At 42.1% G+C, this 23267-nt stretch overlaps 1 protein-coding gene across 1 annotated transcript in view; it reads left to right on the top strand.

Annotated features, from left to right (window-relative positions):
- The first annotated feature begins 980 nt into the window (after nucleotides 1-980).
- The window catches only part of LOC131578648 (uncharacterized), a 41094-nt gene continuing 18807 nt past the window's right edge, over nucleotides 981-23267 (top strand). Inside the window, exons 1-3 of the mRNA XM_058837638.1 lie at nucleotides 981-1178; nucleotides 6161-7944; nucleotides 12819-12903. Coding sequence (XP_058693621.1) covers nucleotides 6673-7944; nucleotides 12819-12903 — 1357 coding nt within the window. The 5' untranslated portion in view covers nucleotides 981-1178; nucleotides 6161-6672. The remainder of the gene's footprint in view (nucleotides 1179-6160; nucleotides 7945-12818; nucleotides 12904-23267) is intronic.

Raw genomic sequence — 23267 nt, 5'->3', positions numbered from 1 at the left:
TGCATTTGTCCTGCCTTGATGCTGTTAATGCAAATGTGAATTACAGCTTCTTCGATGCTTAGAACCTCTAGTTTAATTCTGCTCATCTCTCACAAAGCACATCTGAACAGGTAAACAAGGGATAAAAATTCCCTTAAAAACTCTCCCTATTCTGTCCCAGCCCAATAAAATCCTCCTCGAAGGCTTCAGAGCAGGACCTGCAGAGCAGAGCACAGCATATGCTCCTGTGAGAAGGGGGAAGTGACAGATGTTGAGGGCATTTCAGAACAACACAATTGGGTCCATAGATAGATACAACTGTATCTGATTAGGCAGACAGCTCCATTCATCTCTCTGCACACCAGCCAGGAGGTCTCTAATTGTTCTGCAGATCACTTAGCAATTAATGATGCTGTTGCCCTTGGACAGATCATGCTACAGATCAATATTTTCTGTCCAAGTCAAAGCACTGAGGAGATATAAAGATACCAAAGTCACTCTATCAATAGAGCCTACAGCAAAGGTTTGAGGGAGGAACTTCTTGGGTAATGAGAGGAATGACAGGTTTGTCTTTACAAACAAGCTGTGGGTCAGTTGATAAGGTGTACTATCAGTGAGAGACGACAGAAACAATGGGATGGATTCCAGTAGAAGATCAAAGGGACACTAAAAGAACACTATGAATTCTATAAAAGTTAAGAAGGGATTATGCATGGGGGGGGGGGGGGGGAAAGGTATCACCGCCAGTATCAGGCGTTCCGGGAAGCCTGTACCTCTCAAGTACCTCAGCCTATGGGGAAAGAGAGAAGGGACAAGCGGCCGGGAATTAGGATAAAAAGGAGGCTGCGCCCTCCAAGAATTTGAGAGACCCCAGGGGAATGCCCCATGGCCTCTCCCTTTATTCGAATAAAGAAAAAGGACTCCTCTGTCTCCTTTTTGGACATAAACCTCTGGCGTTTGTGGATTTAATTTTCCTGACAATTTTGGGGGCTCGTCCGGGATATTTCCACCGTCCGGGGCGGCGGGCAGCGAGCGGAGCTGAAGGCGCGCCTCACCCAGTTTCGGTGATCAGCTCCCCTTGGTGGCGGCCGGCACCGGGCGATCGATTGGGTTCCCGAGACTGTCCAGGAGACAGACGAGTGGCGGACCAGGGGGGTCCGTGAAGAGTCCACAGGGAAGGACCACTGAAAACCTCACCGGTGAGTAAAATGGGATCTTCGGGGAGCAAGACTGGGAGGGCACCCAGGGAGGGTAGCACAGGCAAGCCTGGGAGGGCACCCATGGAGGGTAGCACAGGTCAAACAGGGCACCCATGGAGGGGTGCAAGGGTACAGCCGGGAAGGGGTCTCGGCAAAAGGGATGACGATCCCACAATACCCCCGGAGAGTCCCTTGGGGAGAATGCTGAGATCTTGGGACAGATTATGCATTCACACAGAAGTAACTATGGAGATGATGGTGAAATATTGTTATTATGTATGGCCAGAGTATAAGTTGCCGAATGGACTTATATGGCCATCTTATGGAACAGATAAGATTCATTTGTGTCGAATTCTGTGGAGGTATCTAGAAGAGAATTGGAAAGGATGGATTGAAAGAGAATGTGGATTAATATGGTTTAAACAAGCAACAGGAGAAATCTATGTGTTAAGAAAAAAAGGAGAAGAGGAAAAAGGGGGGGAAGAAGAAAATGGTGAAGATTGGGATGTTTTTCAGCACCTTCCCCCGTCTTGCCCTCCGGTGTTACCAACTGACCCAGGGGCAGCTGCAGATGCCCTGTATCCCCACCTTCCAGGGCAAAGGGATCAGGGAAATGCTGTTCCTACAGCTCCACCTGAGAATAACAATGGTGTGGGGGGGGGGGAGCAGCATATCATATCACCCCCTAGAACTAGAAGGGGAACTCAATTTAGAGCATCAGAAGCCCCCCGGACCCAAGAGACAGGGATCCATCAAATGCCACTCCGCCAAGTCCCTTTGGGAGGTCAAGGGGGAGGATTTGGGTTTGTAGTCGTACCACTTACTACCCAAGATATAAGAGGATTGAAAAAAGAATTACCCCCATACTTGGATGATCCCATAGGGGTGGGGGAAAAGATAGAAGAATATTTGGGAAACGCAGATTATACCTGGAAAGACTGGGATTTTCTTTTGGGGATTTTGTTTGGGCCATCAGAGAAACGGATGATTTTGCAAAAAGCTCGGCAGCTGTGGGAAGATGAACACCCACAGGCAGTGGGGGGAGCTGGACCTAATGTACCTATAGTGGATGATGCCATCCCACAGGCGGACCCCCAGTGGGATCCAAATAACCAGGCCAGCCTGGCTCGCCTCCGTGATTACCGTGCTTATTTGATTAGGGCAATCAAATCAGCAGCTCCTAGAACTAACAACATAGCTAAGGCTATGTCATTAGAACAGGAGAAGCATGAAAGCCCCTCTCATTGGTTAGAGAGGATTAGGGATGCCTTGCGTAAGCATGGGGGAATGGACCCTGAGGGGCAAGCCTTTGACACATTGTTAAAAGTACAATTTATTACTAAAGCTTGGCCTGACATAAGGAAAGGAGTACAAAAAGATCAAGAGTGGCAAAATAAGCCTCTAGAGAAATTGGTGAGAAAAACACAGCAAATATATGTAAGAAGGGATGAAGAAAAAGTAAAAGCTAAAGCAAAAATGATGGCAGAGTTTTTGCAGCCCCAAAAGAATAAACCACAAGGTCCAAGGGGTCCCCCGGGGCAGAGGGGACGGGGTCGGCCACAAAGAGGTGTGCAGGGCATCCCCCCCTCGACAGAGGAAAACCGACCCAAACAGCGTCTGGGGAGGAACCAATGTGCCATCTGCAGGAAAGAAGGGCATTGGAAAAGGGAATGCCCACAGAAAGAGCTGGACCCACAAGAGGAAGAAGTCCAGAGGATAATGGAAATGGATTGTTAGGGATGTCAGGGGCTTCCATTATACCAGGGACCCACCACTCAGGAGCCCTTGATAACTTTTAAGGTGGGTCCGGATCGAGAGGAGGTGTGTTTTCTAGTAGACACAGGTGCCTCTCGATCCACCTTAAATTTTATACCTAAAGGGGGGAAAATGTCAAAGAGGTCATTGGTTATTCAAGGAGTAAGCGGAAAAGATGAGCGAGTGTATTTTATTCAACCATTGTTAATAGATATGGGGGACAAGTTTGAAATGCATGAGTTCCTGTTTGTTCCTAATTGTGATTGTAATTTACTGGGAAGAGATTTAATGGCAAAAATGGGAATGCAAATCAGTATTATAAAAAATGACACTGAGTCCAGCACTGTAATATCTTTGTGTAAAATGTCTGAGAGAGCTTATGCTGAAATAGATCCCGAAGTGTGGGCAGCCCCGGGAAAATATGGAAAATTAGACATAGAGCCTCTCCAAATTACTTTGAAGCAACCAGGACAAGTTGTGTCAAAAAAACAATACCCTCTTTCAAGGGAGGGAAAGAAGGGGTTACAGCCTATCATTGAGTCCCTGCTAAAGGCAGGTCTGTTGGAACCATGCATGTCTCCTTATAACACCCCTATCTTACCAGTTAAGAAACCAGATGGAACCTACAGAATGGTGCAAGATTTAAGAATAATAAATAAAATTGTCAAATCAAGGCATCCCACAGTTCCGGATCCCTATACGATTCTGAACCAGGTCCCCTCCTCACATCAGTACTATTCAGTACTGGATTTAAAGGATGCTTTCTGGGGGTGTCCGATTACAGAAGAGAGTAAACAGTACTTTGCCTTTGAGTGGGAACAAGAAGAAGGAGGCAAAATGATAAAACAGCAATTGACTTGGACAGTCCTCCCACAGGGTTATACAGAGTCACCTGTATTGTTTGGACAAGCTTTGCAAAAAATACTAAGAGAATTTACTCCACCCTCAGGAGTTGTTACAGTATGTAGATGATTTATTGTTATCAGGAGAACAAGAAGAAATGGTTGAAAGAGCTACTGTGAAACTGCTTAATTTTCTTGCTAAAAAAGGACTTAGAGTGTCTAAAAAGAAAGCACAGTTAGTAGAGAAACAGGTCAAATATTTAGGGCATATTTTAACTGGAGGGTTACAGTGTATTGATCCAGAAAGGATACAAGGAATTCTACAAGTACCATTACCCCAAACAAAAAGGGAATTGCGGCAGTTTTTAGGGTTGGTAGGATACTGCCGAGTGTGGATAGAAGACTTTTCTGTTGTGGCCAGACCTTTATATAGCTTTTTAACACAAGACAGTCCTAATGTTGTAGTATGGACACCAGAAGGAGAACAAAGTTTTAAAAAGTTAAAAGACAAATTGGTTAAAGCCCCAGTCCTAGCTCTTCCAGATATAGAAAAAGATTTTGAATTATATGTAGATGTTACACAAGGCCATGCAAAAGGAATTTTAGTTCAAGAGCATGGGGGAACACAAAGACCTGTTGCCTATTTTTCAAAAATGTTAGACCCGGTGGCCAGAGGCTGGCCCCATTGTTTGCAAAACTGTGCAGCCACAGCGCTGATGGTCGCTGAGGCTAGAAAGCTGACAAGGGGGGGTTATCTGATTGTTAAAGTTTCACACCAGATTAAAGCTTTGTTAACTGAGAGAGCCTCTAAGTGGATGACCAGCTCTCGGTTGTTACAATATGAGATGTGTTTATTAGAACAGGAGGATTTAGAATTTAAAAGCAAGGAAAGTTTTAACCCAGCCTCCTGTTTGAATGGCCCCGAGGAGGAGAGCCAAGGCAAAGTCCATGATTGTATTCAAGTAATAGATCTGCAGACTAGGGCAAGGAATGATTTGCGAGACATTCCGTGGCCTGAAGGAGAAAATGTGTTTATTGATGGGTCTTCAAGGGTAATAGAAGGAAGACGGTTTACAGGGTACTCTGTTGTGAATGGAAAGCAATTAAAGGAAGGGGGGAGGCTACCGCCCACCTGGTCAGCTCAGACAGCCGAGCTCTATGCACTCGTGAGAGCCTGTGAGTTATACCGAGACAAGACAGTAAATGTTTTTACTGATTCTAAATATGCATATGGTGTGATACATGCATTTGGGAAACTGTGGGAAGAGAGAGGTTTATTAACCTGCAGAGGAAAAACGTTAGCTCATGAGAACTTAATCTCCCGCCTATTGGAAGTGGTGAATTTACCAAAAAAGGTAGCAATAATACACATCAAGGGACACCAGGCAGGGTGCTCGGAAGAGGCAATAGGAAACAGACTGGCTGATGAAGAAGCTCGAAAAGCTGCACTGTTGCCAGAAATCTCTAAGTTACTTCCCTTGCTCCCAGTAATTACCCCCTTGCCAGAAAAACTGTCTTTTCCACCAGAAGAACTTGAGATAGTCAAAAAGAGTGGGGCAGAAGAAAGAGGGGGTAATTGGTTTACAAGAGATGGTAAGCAGTGGATACCGAAAGCTTTAGCCTTACAACTGCTAAAACAGCTCCACGAAGGGAGTCATTGGGGCTCCCGAGGGATAGCAGAAACCTTCCTCAAGATGTATGTTGCTGTGGGTCTTTTTGTTCTAGCAAAACGAGCTGTTGATGGTTGTTTAATTTGTGCTAAGACAAATAACAAAGCTACAAAGAAACTGGCCAGGGGTGGAAAGCCTTGGGCCGTACGTCCCTTCCAAAGATGCCAGGTAGATTTTACTGAGATGCCCCGGGTGGGGAAATTTAAATATCTCTTGGTAATAATATGTCAATTAACAGGATGGCCAGAAGCCTTCCCTGCTGTTTCAGCAACCACAGGGTCAGTTATTAAAGTATTCTTGGAACAAATAATTCCAAGATATGGGATGGTAGAAGCAATAGACTCAGATAGAGGAACTCATTTTACTGGAAAAATTCTGAAAGGAGTAATGACTGCTTTAGGGATACAATGGAACCTCCACACTCCCTGGCATCCCCAAAGCTCAGGCCAAGTTGAAAGGATGAATGGAGAGATAAAAAAAACATCTTCTGAAGCTAGTGATAGAAACCAAAATGCCATGGCTGCGGCTCTTACCACTGGCTTTAGCAAGAATAAGAGCCAGACCTAGGGAAGATATTCAACTATCTCCCTTTGAATTGATGTTTGGAATTCCTTATCCTTGTAATTCTCAGCCTGGGGCGGGGGTAGAGATAAGTGATGTATATCTAAAACAGTATGTGGCTCGGATACTGTCTCTTGTGAAATCTCTTCGACAGGAAGCTCAGCTGACACAGACCCTGCCTTTGGACTTTGCTGTGCATAATATCCAACCAGGAGACTGGGTCCTAGTTAAGGAGTGGAAAGAAGCACCCCTGGTGGCTAAGTGGCGTGGACCTTTCCAGGTGTTACTGACTACAGAAACAGCCGTCAAGACAGCTGAACACGGGTGGACACATCACACTCGAGTCAAGGTCTCTAAAGCTCCAGAGATTTGGACATCTCAGCTGGAGGAGAAGGATGGGAAGCCGCGACTGACACTCCGCAGGAGTGGCCCGGAGCAGTAGCTGGTGCGTCGACATCGGGGGAAGCCCTGAGTGCCTACCCACAGACTGACTGCTGAAATAGTCTGTATGGGCATCCCTACTCTCAAATCTCCAGACACTAGGAGCCAATCCATGCTGTCATTGCTTTCTTTATGCTAAACTGTTTCTGTGCTTTCACTTGCCACAGGTGGTGTAGAAGACAACGTGAAATTGAAAATTAGAAATTAGATTGTAACACTATTAGAATGTCTCTCTTAATAATTTTACCTTTATATTTTCAGTTAAGTTGGAGTCTAAAGTGGGAAAATAATTTTTTTACTTTAGGAGAACAAGTAGCAAAAACCTTTAACCTTAAGAACTGTTGGGTCTGCGGGGGGCCGGGGGGATCTGAAAGCTGGCCATGGGTAGCCAGCCCAGTCGAGCCTAAATGGTGGGTTAGCACCCTGAGTGAAGTCCATAATGAAACAGGATTTTGGGACAAAGAAGGAAGTCCATGGCAGCTTCATTCTTCTGAAAGAGGCATTTATTGCCTAAACAGAACAGGAAGCACATATGTGGGAAAGAGCGTTTGTGACTGGACTTTATCTTTGGGTTTAGATTGTTGGACCCCCAACTGCCCTCCTTATGACTGTTCCAGATATCAAGGCAGATGGAATCAAACACATGTTAAACTCACTAATGGTAGCTGGGTAAGGTGTTCCTTCCATAATTACCAAAAAGATTTTGAAGGCTGTAAAGCAGTGAAAAAAGATAAGTTTTTTGACCCTTTATTTTTAAGCTGCCCCCGAGATAATTCCACAAGTCCGACACATGTTGTCCGAGACTATCAGTGGAAATGGCAACACCGGAATGGAACTCGAACCCTTTTCAGTAAGTTCTGGTCCAGATCTAATAAAACAGATCTGGGATGTGATTGCAAGTGGAAGCCTCATGTAGGAGCTTGGAAATGTAAATATTGTGATTCTTATGGCGAGGCAACTATTGTTGGTGGACCACTAGGCCCTGGAAGTAAGCTGTATTTTGACCCACCAGTTGATGATGAAAATTGGAAAGGTCCCTTCGCTAATGGGACCTGGGCTCTAAAGGGGCATTACTGGATTTGTGGCCAAAATGCTTACCGCAGGCTACCCCCAAACTGGTCAGGAATATGTTATGTGGGGTATATTAGACCATTGTTCTTTCTGCTACCACAAGTTCAGGGAAATCAGTTAGGAATCAAAGTATATGATGATCTAATTAGAGAGAAGCGGTCCATTGATACATCCCTGGTTGGAAAGAGCACCCAAAAGTGGGGAAAAGATGAATGGCCACCTGAACGAATCATACAACACTATGGACCAGCTACCTGGAACCCAAATGAATTAATATCAGGTGCCAGAGAACCCATTTATAATCTAAATCGGATAATTAGGTTGCAAGCTGTCTTTGAAATAATAATCAACCAGACAGCTACAGCTCTTGACCTTCTTGCTGACCAGTCTACTCAGATGAGAAATGCAATATTTCAACATCGGATGGTATCAGACTACTTATTAGCAGAAGAAGGGGGGGTGTGTGGAAAATTTAATGACTCAAACTGCTGTTTGCAAATAGATGACAATGGAAAGGTAGTGAAACAAATAACAAAAGGAATAAGAAAGTTAGCCCATGTACCGGTCCAAACATGGAAAGGATGGGAATGGGACATGTTTTCATGGTTACCTGGTGGCCTATGGGTCAAACAAATGCTTTTTTTCCTCTTATGTGTTGTAGCAACTCTAATCTTTTTACCATGCATGATCCCTTGCTTCATACAACTCATTCAACATGTGATCAAAAGAATGCAGGTAGTAGCAGTGCCTACTGACCCAGAGATGGCTACAAAAGGGCACAGAGTGATGCCCCTGCAAATAATTGCAAAGCCAAAAAAGACCCAAGAACAAGAAATTAAGTCAATGATAACTAAAGTTTGTAAAGACAATTATTAACAAAAATTAAAAGAGGAGGGATTGAGAGGAATGACAGGTTTGTCTTTACAAACAAGCTGTGGGTCAGTTGATAAGGTGTACTATCAGTGAGAGACGACAGAAACAATGGGATGGATTCCAGTAGAAGATCAAAGGGACACTAAAAGAACACTATGAATTCTATAAAAGTTAAGAAGGGATTATGCATGGGGGGGGGGGGGGGGGAAGGTATCACCGCCGGTATCAGGCGTTCCGGGAAGCCTGTACCTCTCAAGTACCTCAGCCTATGGGGAAAGAGAGAAGGGACAAGCGGCCGGGAATTAGGATAAAAAGGAGGCTGCGCCCTCCAAGAATTTGAGAGACCCCAGGGGAATGCCCCATGGCCTCTCCCTTTATTCGAATAAAGAAAAAGGACTCCTCTGTCTCCTTTTTGGACATAAACCTCTGGCGTTTGTGGATTTAATTTTCCTGACAGTAAGAATTTATTTTTGTTGCAAACACGGATTTTCTCTTGCAACTTCTCATGTCAAATAACCACAACCCTTTACAAACTCCATTTCACAAAATTAAGCCTCCAAAAATTTTTCACCAAGTCAGATGAGAAGTGGGAAAAAGCTGAAGAGTGAACAGAATTAGGAGTCTTAAAACTGGGGTGGAATAATCCTACAAGGGTCAAAAGCAGAAGGGTAAGAGAGGCAGGGTGAAATGTCTCCCAGCACATGTGTACTGTGGATATTGCTGCTGTCTAACAGCTCTAAGAGACAATCCCCACGCCCTAAGCATTGAAATTCTTCATCAGATATACTGACTTACCTCTACCAAACGAAGCACAAAGCACTCTGGAACTAAAGGGACCAGCTTGGTTGCCCACAGTAAGCTCAGGAGAGCCAGGGCTGATATTGTTTCCCCCATTCTCAGGGTGAAATCTCATGTTTAGGGCACTGAGTAATGACATTTGGCTGCCATCCAAGCCAATGGAAAACTCTGAGCTGATGACACCGCAGTGGGGCTTTGTGCCCATTATTTCCCCAATAAAAAAAATGGCCTCCAGTTTCCTGACTGGAACACACTTGAAAACCAAAACAAATTCAATTTTAATCCAATAAAAAAAATAAACTTAGACAATTTCTTATAAAAAGGGTTGTTTTTTACAGTTCACATGACTCAAAATGGTTCTTGTATCTAAAATATCAAGTGAGGACTTGCTTGTATTTCTATTACAACTTTAAATTATAGCTTTTGAGTGCCTCAGGATAATTTTAATTGAGAAAGAACCGTAGTTTGAAAATCAATTATTTTCAGTAATCATCTGTTTCAGTTCTTCACTAATGACCCACACAGCTATCTGTGTAAAACAAATCTTATCAGCCTGGTATCAACAGCTTGGGAGCATCTCAATAAACAACCCAGTGTCTCCTGCACTCGGTACTATGTGTGTAACCACAAATTCTCCAGTGGCAGGAGTCCATTAAATCCATTAGGATTTAACAGAATGCTGGGAAGTCTATATAATCCATGAGGATTACACCCACAATGTGGCCACAAGAACCTGCCTGGGGGGACAAGTGTGGTCTGCTGTTGACTTCAGCCACGGTGTCTGGTCTGTGACAGCGGTTTGGACTGAACAAGGTGCTGCAAGCCAAGAGTGGGGAGCCAGAGGAGGAGCTCCAGCTCCTCCCACCACCCTTCCCACTGCTTAAGCTCACAAAAGCATTCCTCAAAGCAAGGGCTGGAGGAGAAGTCAGCTGCACAGTCCTGTTTGGCTGGCCAAAGAATTTGACTGGTACAGACACCAAAACAAAGCTGATTTGCTGTTTCTGAGATTTTACTGCTGCTTGGTTTTATTATTTAGAATGGCTTGTTTTCATTTAAACTCAGCCTTGTTCCAATGTTTAATTAACCTCTCCATTAGGAAGTTTTCCCAATGTACAAGATAAATGTAATTGTATTTTAAGTGTATTTTTTTTCCTATCTGTAGATGTACATCAAAATTTCTCCCTTGCCATGCTGAAAGCACCTTTCATGTACCATCCCTTTATCTTCTCTCTGTGAAGCGGCTCCAGAAGCCTTTCCCCAGAGGGCTGATTTTGGAGCTCTCTCTTCTTTCTGCTCTCCTATGGCTTCCCTTCCTTCTGCACAGACTTTGCCTTGCAGTGCAGCATCCTGACTCTGCCCAGGGACTCTGGATGAGATCCTGCCCAGGCTGAGCAGAGCAAAGTGTCCATTATTTCCAATAATGCACACCTGTCCTGGAGGGCACTGCCTACCAGATAATTCCCCCTGCAACAACAGCCTGCTCAAACTCCCACATCCTTACTCTAACAAAGGGATTCCTGGAAATTCAGCTCCGTAATTTCAGAGCAGACTTCATACTTCCTGTGGGTAAAATCTTAAACTGATGATTTAGAATAAAAAATCTCCATTTTATCATTTTGATTGCTTCACTTCTATTTTTGTTTGCTCCTGTAATTTGTAGATTAAAATAACTTTATTTTAAACTTTCTATTATTTCCCTGCTACAATTGCTGATATTAGTTTGCACTAAAACTACAAACAATTTTATACTTCTAAGGTATTTTATGCATTATGGGAAAATAATATATTACATTAAATGATTATACACATTCAGACACTTGTGTACTTGCAGAAAAAGGCAGCTAGCTGTGCTTGTCCATATTTATCCTTCAGAACCCCGTACATATAGAATTATGCAAATGAATTTAAAGTTTTCTATATACTAAATTATAGTTCTATTTCTTCCATTGTCACTTTCTCTCAAGCACATTAAAGAACAAGAGAATACAGAAATACAAATTATGTTCAGGAAAGGGTGTAAAGTCAGCATAATTTTTTTCTGCCGTTCACACTTTTTTGATGTACACTTCCTACTCTACAACTTCTTTTGGTAAGAATTATTTGGAAGCAGTTAAATAGGTAGGCAAAAAGGATTCTGTGTAAGTAAGCAAAACATGAAATGAGGTTTTAACTCAAATCTCTCCGTAAACATGATTGAGACACATTCCTAGCAATATTGATTTGGTCCTGACTTTTTCCAGAGTTTTCTCCTGGAGGACATGGACACATGTCATCAGTGAAAATCCTGAGCTGGAATGCCCACATTCCTGGTCACACACTCCCAGCAATGTCTCTATGAGAAGGAAACTGTTCAAGCCACTCTTTATCCCTGCTGGACACACATCACCTTTCCCAGGCACTCTGCCAAAGCAAATACCCGAGGCTGCTGTGGAAGACCAGCATCTTGCCAAGCACATGGCGAACCAGGAGGCTCCAGCTCCTGAGAACTCTGTTTATTAGAGGTTTGACCAAATCACTAGAGAGCTGGGAGCTCAGCATGATGTTCAGGCAAAACATTCTGGGTAGGATTGATATCCACACACCAGGAGTGAGAACAGCACTCATCCTCCTCCTCTTCTGTGCTAAGGAAAGATTAGGAGTGGGAAATATGTACCGGAACATAACAGCAAAATTGACAACAGCAAGAAAGAACAGGTCTAATCCAAACGTTGGAATGAATCCAAGAAAAATCCGCAAAGGAAACTTGCAGTAACTCTCAAAACACTCATCAATATGTCTTAAGTGTTTGATCAAAAGCATTACAGTCATTACTGTTTCTCATCTGGAGAAAAAATTGAGAGATCTTGCAAGTATGAAAAATTGAAAACCTCATTGGGTTCCTCATCAGGTTGAGGAACTCAGGAAGCTTACTTCCTAGCAGAGGTTTTAGGCAGGAAGACGATAATGTATCTGTTTTCTATTAAATAATCAATGTTTCATTGGTTTACCTGCTGCCTGTATGGGGCATGCAGGGTCGACAGCTCTTCAAAGAGAGCATTTAACTCTGACTCATAAGGTAAGACAGATTCTTGCATTTTTGGGTCTCCTGTGTACAACATCCAGGTTGCTGATGAATATAAAATCCCTTTCCAATGAATATAAGAGACTAATTCTCAAGCTGACAAGGATTTATATTACATAAATAAAACCCATCAAAACTGGGTTGGCAAACTCTCTGGCAGTTTCAAATGAAAGCCAAGAATTAATTGGACACAGAGACAAACAATTTTTCCATTCCAAAGATGAATTCCACAAGTCAAGGTTGAGTTACATTTAACATTGGCTAGAAGATTTTCATTTCTGGGAGTGTTTGCCTGGAACTTACAATAAACACTAGAGAGAATATAATATCCTAGGGTTCTGTTTTACTGAGATTTTTACACCATGTCCATCACCATGGTAGCTGGTTGATCCAGGTGAGCCACGGGGCTCTTCCAATTCAGACGGCTCATTATTCTCAACAATGACTCCCAGATTACACACACAGAGAAGGAATTCTTGGCCCCTTCTTACAGCAAAACAACTTGTCCAGAGTTTGGCCCAGTCACAGAAAAACTGTTAAATCATGTCTTTGTTTTACTATCTGGCAGTTCTGTGGAGGAGAGATCTACCTAAACACCACTAACCACTTGACAGGCCTTTTTCAAGGAAGAGAATCGGTGCTTTATTTAAAGGGTAAGTTCACTTCTGGTTTAAAATGTTGTCCTTCCAGGTAATTAAGAGTTAAGTTGCACTGAGATAGCCATTAATTTATTTCAGAACCATGTAAACCAAATTCAGGCTATTTGAGAGCGACGAGGGAGTGCATTCCACAGCCAAGGAACACTGAGAGAACAATCCCTGCAAACAGCAGGTTCTCCTTTCAACTCTGGCTGAATTTTGCAAACCCTCTTTGCCTTTGAAGACAGACCCAGCAGAAGAAGGCGTTCGGCAGGCACACAAGAGAGGAGAGGATGAGCTAAGGCTCGTTCCACATTGCTAAGTGATGAAATCTCCAGAAATTCAGCATGGAAACACACAAGTGTGGCTTTACCAACCTTTTGAAGGAGACAAAAGGCCACAGGAGAGGATTTTGGGTTTTGTCTGCTTTCACAGAAGCCTTGACAAGAGGAGCTTAAGGAGAAGCAGAGCAGCTGCAAGGGATGTGCTTTATGTGAATCACTGAGGCCCACTGAAATGGACTGCAGCCTCCAGAAGATCTCAAGAGATCTGCAAGATGGCTGTGCTTATAGAATGCTTTTCTCATTGCCCCAACACCCCAAAAATCCCAAGTCAGTGCAAATTACTAAGTGCAGACAGGAGAAAATGAAAAGGGAGTTCTGAAGAGCTCCCTTTTTCTCAAGCTTCCCAGCACCACAGCGAGAGGTGTGTGCTGTCCCTCTGCCCCTTCCACCTACAACCTGCATTTTAAAACCTGCTACAGAAGGGGCAACTAAGACAGGCACAGAATGCACATGAATGAAAAATGAGAAATAAAGCAGAAACAGACAAGTAACATTGGAACTTAACTCGTGAAATTATGGGAATCAATCATAGGAATAAAAATCCCCTTCATTTTTTCACAGGAGTGAACCCATTGGAAAAGCCACAGAGCGTGCTAAAATCTAAAATCTACAGGGTCAAGGCTATCATGAGGGTAAAAATTTTAGTAAAATATATAAATACAGAATTACTCAGTGCTGTGTACTCCTGGAATTGTCCTTGACAATATGACATTACTTTATATGCTGTGTTCAATTCTCAAAGCTGTGCATCTTTTCTCCAATGCCACTGACTCCCTTTGCCTCCAGAATCACAGACATCATGTCCAAATCACCCTAATTGCCACCACTTACTTCCCTAATAGGCCATTACTGTAATGCCATGCACAAATTCAGCATTTGCACAACTGTTGTGCTGGAACCATTACTCTTTTCCCAAAATTCAGTGCTCTGGTTTTGCTCACCTGTCTCTTGCATTCACCTCTTCTCTTTCCAGCAAGTGCTGCCTTTCAATAAACAAAAAGCAGTAATTTTGTTCTTATCTCCCTGCATTTACTATGAGCCTGAAAGTATTGACCTGATACAGAAGCTTCAATTGCCTCTTGAAGGACACAGAAAATTCTCAAATTGACTGGAAATGGGAAAGCATCCAATACTCTTCAGAACAGAGCAGCATCTTGTGTCCATGCTGGGCAGCAGGTAGGTATTTATAAGCCCATTCTGCTGAAAGAAGATGAGGGCAACAGCCATGTTTAATACATTATGTGGGAGGTCAAGACTCAGGTGTGTTCCTCCTTTTCCGATACTAAAGCCTATGATTAACTTCAGACAAGGAAATAACTTGTTACAAACTGAACATGGATTTTTCCCTATCAAAAGACAGGCTGACAGGAGATGCAAAACCAGGAATGAAAAAACTAAATGGCTTTATAGAATTCCCCTACAAAAAAAACATGCAGCCAAACAGAAAACAGAATACAACTTCAAATAGATCTATCTGTTCTTAATATACCCATCAACAGAGCCAGCAGTTTTTATGAGCTGATTAGGAGTCTGCAGGCAAAACTGCTCACATTGCACAGGTTAACAGGGACTACCAAGAAGAGCTCCAGGTCTGTACCTTTACATCAACTAATAATTCAAACAATCCACCTACTTTATTAAAGCTGACTCACTGGCGAGGCTGCAGCTTCTGCTAATGAGGAGAGAAGGCAAAACAGTGAAAATTATCCAGAGAGAAATGAAAATCATAGGCGAGGGGGAAGGAGGGGGAAAGCAAAGCAAAATGCTGGTTAAGTGTATAAGGCAAAAATCTACCACGAAGTGAAATGAAACTCCTGTCTGGCAGAAAAGCAATTTAGCTTTATGAACAGCTGCCTCACAGAGAGTCAGGTGTACCAGCAATTAAAATGAAACAAGTTGATTTTTATATGCCTTAGTACCTGTGATTGATCTCACAGAGCTGCTGTTGACTGTATACCAAGAAACAATTTAGGATCCAGGTTAAAGCAAAGTTTATAATCCTCCTCTAATGGATTTTAGTACCTGAGGCAGTACACTGTTCCAAAAATTATTAAAATGTAGCCTGTCTCTGTGTAATCAATAAGCTTCCCAGTGTAAGGCTGGTGCAGTTCCAGGCACTCCTCAGCATGCCTGGCCATGCTGTGTCTGTAGAATTCCAAATAAGTCATCTATCATTATTTCTATACACAGGACTCATTAAACACCTCATCCTTCAGCTTATTAGCACTCAAGTCTGCCAGACAACCAAAACCAAAGGTCACCTTTTATCAAATGCAGACTTTGTCCAAAACATACCCCAAAAGCCTGGCAAATTTATGTAAAAATACAGCAGGGATGGATAAAAGAATGATGCAAACGTTCAAGATGGGAACTGCAAAGTACTGATAAATGAAATTGGGAGAATTCACTCTGGTTTACCAGGAAAAGTCTAAAACGTCAGGGGGAAAAAAAAGTCACACATCAGATGGGAGAAGGAAAGCCCACCTCTCAGACCATCCCAACTCTTACACTCCTGAAAGCTCATTTGTTATTTTTAAAATCTGCTTTTCTTTGTGTCAAAAATCGAGACAGTGATTTGGAATCAGATTTGGAGCTTTCTGTAGGGGAAAAAACAACAAGTGAACACTTAAATATTAACTAGCCTATTACATGGGTAAAGGGCAAATGAAAGCACACTATTGACATCAGATTAAAGACAAACCTGAAACAGGAATTTTGAACAAATCTGATTTAGTGATGTCACTGCCTGCACTTCTACGCAATGAAAATTCATGTGAAGCAAGATCACGTTCTCTCTATCACTTATTTTGTTCTACCACTACAAGTCCCCTGTCTTTTTGGTTTTAATGGAGAAATCAAAACAAACCCTTCATGTGTGACAAGGAAAAATACCTTTTCTTGGATAAAAGCTTGTTTTGCTTTCCCATCAATCTAAATAACCCTTCCATATCTTTCATATCTCAAAATAAACAGCACCTGTGTCTCCTTCCTATTTTTTCTGCTTTGAAAATGGCAAGATTTTTCTTTACATAAAGCCAAGTTTCTGGTATGAAGATGGAAGTATCTTTTAAATCAAGCAATTCAGAAATGAATTATCTCCTCGTGCACCTTTTGGCACTGCAAACACTCTGATGTTCTTGGGTTTCATCTGATTCTTTGCTTAGTCCTGTATTTGGCACAGGGCAAATGATTATTCTAATCAAAATATTGAAAACCACATTTTTTGTTTTTCATAGCTGCAGACTTTGCTTTACCAGCCTTAGCTCTCTGTTCTTTTATCAGAGTGTTCATCACATATTATTGTTTGGATTCACGGGCAAAAAGCTGTGGTTTCCTGCAATAATTTCATAGTGGTGAAATGGATCCTGCTGAGAAACACCACAAGGAGATGTTTTCAAGACCTTGCATCTCCAGCCTGTGGGAGACATGGTTTGGTATTTCTCTAGAATTACTGTAAACTGTATACAATCATGCACAAAAAACAATAAGGCAGAACATGCAGAAAAATAAAAGATTAAAATATGAAGAAGTGGCTGGCCTAGCAAAGCAGCTGTTCTCAAGCTCACCCAACTAACAGCAAATGAGGGGCAGAAGGAAAAACTCAAGTTCACAGTGAAGTGAAAATAGGTCATTTTCCTTCAATTACCTATTTATTCTCTGTTCCCATACTCAAGAGTTCTGGCTGCCATTATCACACAGGGTTTAAGGAGTAACTGAAATTTCAACAACCCCTGAATGACAACCCCCTGTGAGAGCACAGAGTAATTTCTGACCTCACCCAGAATCGCGGTGTTCTATGGGCCAGCTCCGTCTCAGCTCATGAAAGGGTAACAGGTGTGTCAGAGGCCACAGAATTGCTGTGCCAGGGCTCTTCAAAGGACAATAAATCCTTAGAGATGATGATTTATGCTTTCCTCAAATGCTGTCCTGGATATGTAGCATCCCTTAAAGCCAAGCCTCTCTTCTCACTATATCCAAAAAGTATCCTCTGACATAATCAAGTTTTTCCAGGAGTCCCTCATACATCTCATTTTGCTTTTTTTTCCTCTGTCCTCATCTCTTAAAACTCCATCTACCTCTTCCTCCCTACTTCTTCTAATTGTGTTAATTATACACAAAGAAAAGACATTACAATCTTCTGCTCATGCAAAATTATTGTTACATTCAAAATTTAAAGGTAATCACATTTGACAATTTCATTTCCTTTAGCGTAATCATGGAAATTGAGTCATGGATTTAGGTTTTAATAGTTCTTTACTCCTCATTAGAGCTTTCTCCTGATGAAATATTGCTACAAACATCCTAAAAAAGAAAATTGTTGGGGATCTTTTGGTTATATTACTCCTCTGGAAGAAGAAGAGGAATACTACATAACATTTAGGTGAACACTGGCCAACCAGAGATTAAAAATATACAAATGAAAAAGGCACAGGACACCATTTTTGGCCTGAACCTATACATTCCTCCATTATGTTCAGTAGGAGCAGAAGCCTATTGGAAGGGAAAAGGATCTATACAGACAAATTGCAGGGTTGTTTCCTTTAATTAAATATATCTTTTCAAGCAATTAGCCCTAGAAATAGGAAATATTAATTGGTACTTATGGACCAAAACAACCAGTGATAACAGCTTGTGTTTCACCAGCACCTTCCAATTAGAATTGGTTAACTAAGTCGTTAATTAAAATAATTAGTAATGATTCATATAACCTAAGGGACGTGAATATATTTTTTATTTACCTTTACATCTACAAAATTTCTTGCTAATGTTCTTACCTACATAAAACTTGCATTTTTTTTCAGAAATAAGCAATTCCCATGTACAAAAATGACCTCATTTATACACTGTCAACAATTAAAAAAAATCATTAAACTGAAAAAAAATGAAAACTTTTGTATTTCTGTCACCCAAATCCACCTTCTTAAGATACTTCTTTAGCACGCAGGCCTTAACATTCGCAAGACCATTAAAAATACAGACTGGCCACTAGCCACTTGAATAATCAATTTAAATGGGTTTTCTGCTATGATAAATGCTAATGTTTTGGCAGCAATTCCCCAAACAGATAGTATAGAATTCTGTGAGGAATTAAAACAAAATTAAATAAAAAAATATGCTTCAGCTAATTAAGAATTTAATTATGTTCATTTTACTTGGAAAATAATGGGTAAAAAATAACACTAAGTTCTTATTTGAAAGATATGAAGGGCATATCTTCCTATTCAATTACATTTCAGATTAAAAGAGGCTATTTTATACACCAAGACTAAATCTACTGAACAATTTAATCTGCTAATTTACAAAGTCATTAGATGTAATAAAAACAGTGCCTTGTACTGTCCTGAAACCACAACAGCCAACACCTTTAAACTTGAGGTCTATTTCTGGTCTAAGAGAAAATTATAGAAATGATTGAACCACCAAAGAAGATAAACAAGGGCACTACAATGTATTTGTCCAGCACTAACCTGACATTTTTAATGTGCATCAGTAATGATTGATTTCTTTACTTAAAGCAGTTAAATCTCTATTTTTTTTTTCCAGTTTGTTCCAGTGCTTCCTCTGTGCCCTTTTCCCAGGGCAAGGGCAGAGCTGTGGCCTGGAGACAGCCAGGTCACTCGTGGCAGAGAAGAGTTCCTGGCATCACAAAGCACATGTTTTCCCAGCGTTACCAGGCTGCTCAGGGGCAGTTTGATTCCAGAGAAATTCTCTTGTCATTCCATTCTTTTTGCTGAGGCCAGCCAAGAGGCCATGGAGGCAATGCTGAATCACACACAGCTTAGCGTGGCTTTTCAGCATTTAAAATAAATGAGATCATTTGAGTCTTTTCTGAATGAGCAGAGTCCAAGGAAAGTTTTGTGCATCCTAATTTGCATAATTAACAGTGTAAAAAACCCTCAGCCATTCACCCTCTCAACCTTGACAACCCAGTAAGTTGGCAGGAAATTAGAGGCCTTGCTGGAGAGGAGGGTTAGATTTTTCTGGGAAGGTTTCTGAGCAGGCTGGGGCTCAGGGACACAACCTGAGCTAGAACCTAAGGCTCAAGACTGGAAACAATTTTGAAGCAACTGGTGCTTGCACAGTTGCTGGAAGCCAAAGAACGATGGCACTGGAAAAGCACCCTGGATTTCTGCTGACCCTTGGTAACACCAATTCATTAGTACTTCCAGTAAGTCCTGGATGAATTCTTTCATGATGATGAGCAGCAAAAGCAAACAAGGGCTGGCATCTGAGCTCACTTCCCAGAGCAGCAAGCAGGCAAAGCTTCCAGCCCAACCACCTCTGCTTGTCAGTCCTCAGAGCAGCAGAGCAGCCTGAACCATGACACTGGGCTTTAGCAGACACTGAACAAGCCTGCAACACGATGAAGAAAAGACTCTTGAAACTGGGACCCTTCAATCATCAGATCAAACTCTTACTCAAAGCCTGAAGGCTCATTTCAGCAGACAACACTTTACACCTAAAACCTTTATAAATTTTATAAACCTTATAAATAGGCCGAGACTACTGGAATTCAGGAGTTTCATTTCTTCAATTATCTGCTGTGGAGCCTAAGAAAAATATTTTGTGGTGTGAACAGTAGTGGCCTTTCTACCGAGGAAAGAAAGCCAAACTGGGAGGAAGTGAGGTTTCGTCAGAAAAAGATAATGCCTGCTTCACATGTTTACAAGATGAATGTGAGTGAATGCACTTACAAGTCTGACTATGCACAGCTTCAAATCACGGCTGTGTGCACACAGCACAGAGGCCAGCATCCTTTTGTAGACAGCAGGACTGTTTTCTAGAGCTGAGAGATAAAAGCATTATCAAATCCTTTTTACACAGAATAACTGTCACTAACATAATGGTTACAACAGCTAGAAAGAGTATCAGTGAATTGAAAGAGACAGCACTGCCCCTTTGGATACTTTCATTACCGGAAGAAATACAGCCTGCAATGCCTTGCTGCAACCCCTGAATTCTTTCTCCACCAAGCATGTATCGATTTTTTGGAAGGCTGATTATCAGTAGGTGGAAAAACCCCACGCAGTAGATGACTTACCCTCTCAAGGATGCATAAGTCATGCAAAAGGATGATATTGATTATTCTGGAGCATCACCTGCAGTTGTTAGATTTGACAGGGGTATCAGAGAATTACAGTATTATTTTAAAGAAATGCGTTAAACAAATATTTGTACTGTTTGTGCTACTAACCTGCATGCCCAGCCTTTAAGTGTCACACATTCCAAGGTCAGCTGACCTTTCAATTTCCTTTCTCAGTCCCTAAATAGAGAGCAGACCGTGTACATTGCATGCTGTCCAGTTATTAGCTCACAAATATACTTTTAACTCCACTACATGAGTTCTTTTACACAGTAAGACCCATGCTTACAGCTGAACTGCCTCGAGAAAATTGAAGCTGAGCAGTCAAGCAGCAAGAGGCACAAGTCTGGTGTAACACTTTGCACCAGCAGGAGCTGCTTAGACATTTCTTCAGGTGAAGGAAGCTTTCCTTTTGAACAAAAGAAATCACCAATTGGATGGCAAAGGCAGACACGAGTTCTGCAGAGTCTGCCAATACGCAGTGAGAGAGTCATTGTATCACGGTTACAGCGTGACATCCAGTTGTTCTGGAATTTTACAGAATCTCAAGTTTATATGAGGTGAAATTCTCATTTCCCCTGGGTTGTTTTGGTTGCTTCGTTGTTTTTGTTTGCTTGGTTTTTGTTTCTTTTGCTTTTCGAATTTGATGCTGATTAATGTAATAATAACTGATTCAGGTAATGGTTTTAAACAATTGTTAGGAAATACTCCAGAGATTGCAGTTCTCAGTTTCCATTTCCAACATCTAAGAGGCTTTATTTGGAGAATGAAATGAGCTTTAATCAAACTGATAGAGGCTCCGTGAATTTCAAATTTTATCGTACAGCATTATGTAGCAGGAACAAAATTACTTTCTGTTGACTGTTTCATTAGCTCTCATTATGCAGTTCTATCATACATAACTGGAAAAATCTTATTTAATCCTTACTAAATACGACAAAGACCTCGAGTGAACCACTTTTAGTTAAGATCTTCTTATCAGAAGTCTTCATGTTAAAGGCATAGAGAGCCTTGATTCTAAAGAAACTGTCTGTACAAGAACACTTACATAATAAATGAGATTATTTCTACCCCAGAACTCAACATCACCAGAAATCTTTTTGGAAACTAAATTCTCAGATGTCTAACAAAATATAAAAGCAGCTGTGCCTTGAAAGTGGCTCTGACTGAATGTTACAGAACTAAACCATCCTGCTATCAAGTGACACATTCACTTCTACACCAGTTACACATCTCTGACATAGCACTGAGCTGGATTTAGCCTGTGAGTAAAGCTGGAATTTGGTTTTTCCAGCCGGAGCCAGCAGCAGTGGCTCAGCAGAGCGCAACAACCCCGGAGTGGGGCTGAGGACTGGGAACAGAAATTCTCCTTTCAGTGGCAGGGAAAAATGCCATTGGCTCAGCCACAGCACATGGCTTTAGCCAAGGATAAAACATCCCAAGACAGCTTTGTCTGAGCTCTCTGGAGTCACGTGCATTTACACTGGGGACCTACCTTCAGAAATTCATACTCCTAAGAACATGCAACACATGAGCAACTGATACTGTGACAGGAAGAGATGTCTCTCATTCCTCAAAGTAGTCAGGGGCCTTTGCTCAACAGCTTCTGTCAACATCAACTTGTCCTATTCAATAACCAAACCATTCTGCAAGGCTGGTGGAAAAACTTCCCCAAGGAAGTAGCTCCATTCCCCTCCCTCCTCTGCTATTCTGCCTCCCTTTCTTTTGTTTCTTAACACTATGCTACATGATCCCATCCTGCTCCTTATATCCAACCTCCTTCACCTTGTACCGTTTCTGGGGCTTGGCATATCTCTCCACTGATTTCTTCCCATTTCCTAAGTCTGCAGGAAAAAAACTCCCAGGAAAATTCTTGACACACACATTGTTTTACCTTCCTACCAGCTCAGAGAGTTGCACAGGCTCCCAGAGGGGTGTGCTCAAAGGCAAAACTCGTGCAATGAAGTGCCCAGAGCATGTGGGCAGTAAATGAGGGAGGAGTGTGTATGTGGAAACAGCAAAGGAAGTGCTGGGAATGCTCCCTTTGGCAAAGTGAGGTATAAATGGGCTCAGAACCACAGTCAATCTGCACTTTGAGGCCACCACATATTTGGAAGCTGTTTGGACCAGTCTACAGCAGAGCCAGACATTAATCATTTGGCCTTGGCTGTGAAGTTTTGTATTTAAACCATAGAAAGGCATTTCTGCCTAAGAATTCCATGTGCCACACCACCTCTTTACCATGTAAGCAAAAGACAAGGACACCTAAATCCATCCTGGATGAGGAAAAGGGAACAATAAATGCTTTTTGTACTTTCAACACAGGGCTTTCTTCCAGTAAAAGGCACCAAAAAGCGTTCACTGGTCTTAAGGCCAGTGTAATGACAGCAGTAAATATTAGGAAGGAGATAAAAAACAAAGCACATATTTTACTGGTTTCAAAATAGCATGTTCCAAAATGACTCCTCAAGGATGCACGGAAGCAGCAGATCATACAGTGTTAAAAATGAGAAAACAGAGAAAACTCTGCCATCTCCCATTTCCTGAGCAGCTTTAAGCAGGCAGACTTTCACAACACTCAATGGCTACAAGAGCAATCTGACTTTGCTGCCCCTTCTGTTCTGCTCTCCTGTGGGGCTGCCTTGGCTGAACGTTTGGCTCCCTGCATTTCCAGCACCTCCTACGGAGACAAGGCGATTGAACAGCTCCCTGCAACTCTGACCTGCTATCCTGCCCTGGAATAAGCAACAGGATATGACATGACAAGATGGTACTGCAGAAGAGCCTCCATAGCCCAAAAGCTGCCAGGGTCTACCCTCATTGCAGCCCAGGTGAGAACCCTGTGGTGCACTCACAGGCGTGGGTTCTGTCAGTGTTAACAGGGAAAATCCCACCGAGAGCACTGGAGTTGCACCACACACCCCGAGCCAGGGCACAGACATACCAGACCC

The sequence above is a fragment of the Poecile atricapillus genome, chromosome 4, assembly GCF_030490865.1.
Source record: "Poecile atricapillus isolate bPoeAtr1 chromosome 4, bPoeAtr1.hap1, whole genome shotgun sequence".
Classification (NCBI taxonomy): domain Eukaryota; kingdom Metazoa; phylum Chordata; class Aves; order Passeriformes; family Paridae; genus Poecile; species Poecile atricapillus.
Note: the sequence above shows the minus strand (reverse complement) of the source record. Positions and strands in the feature narration are given on the sequence as shown.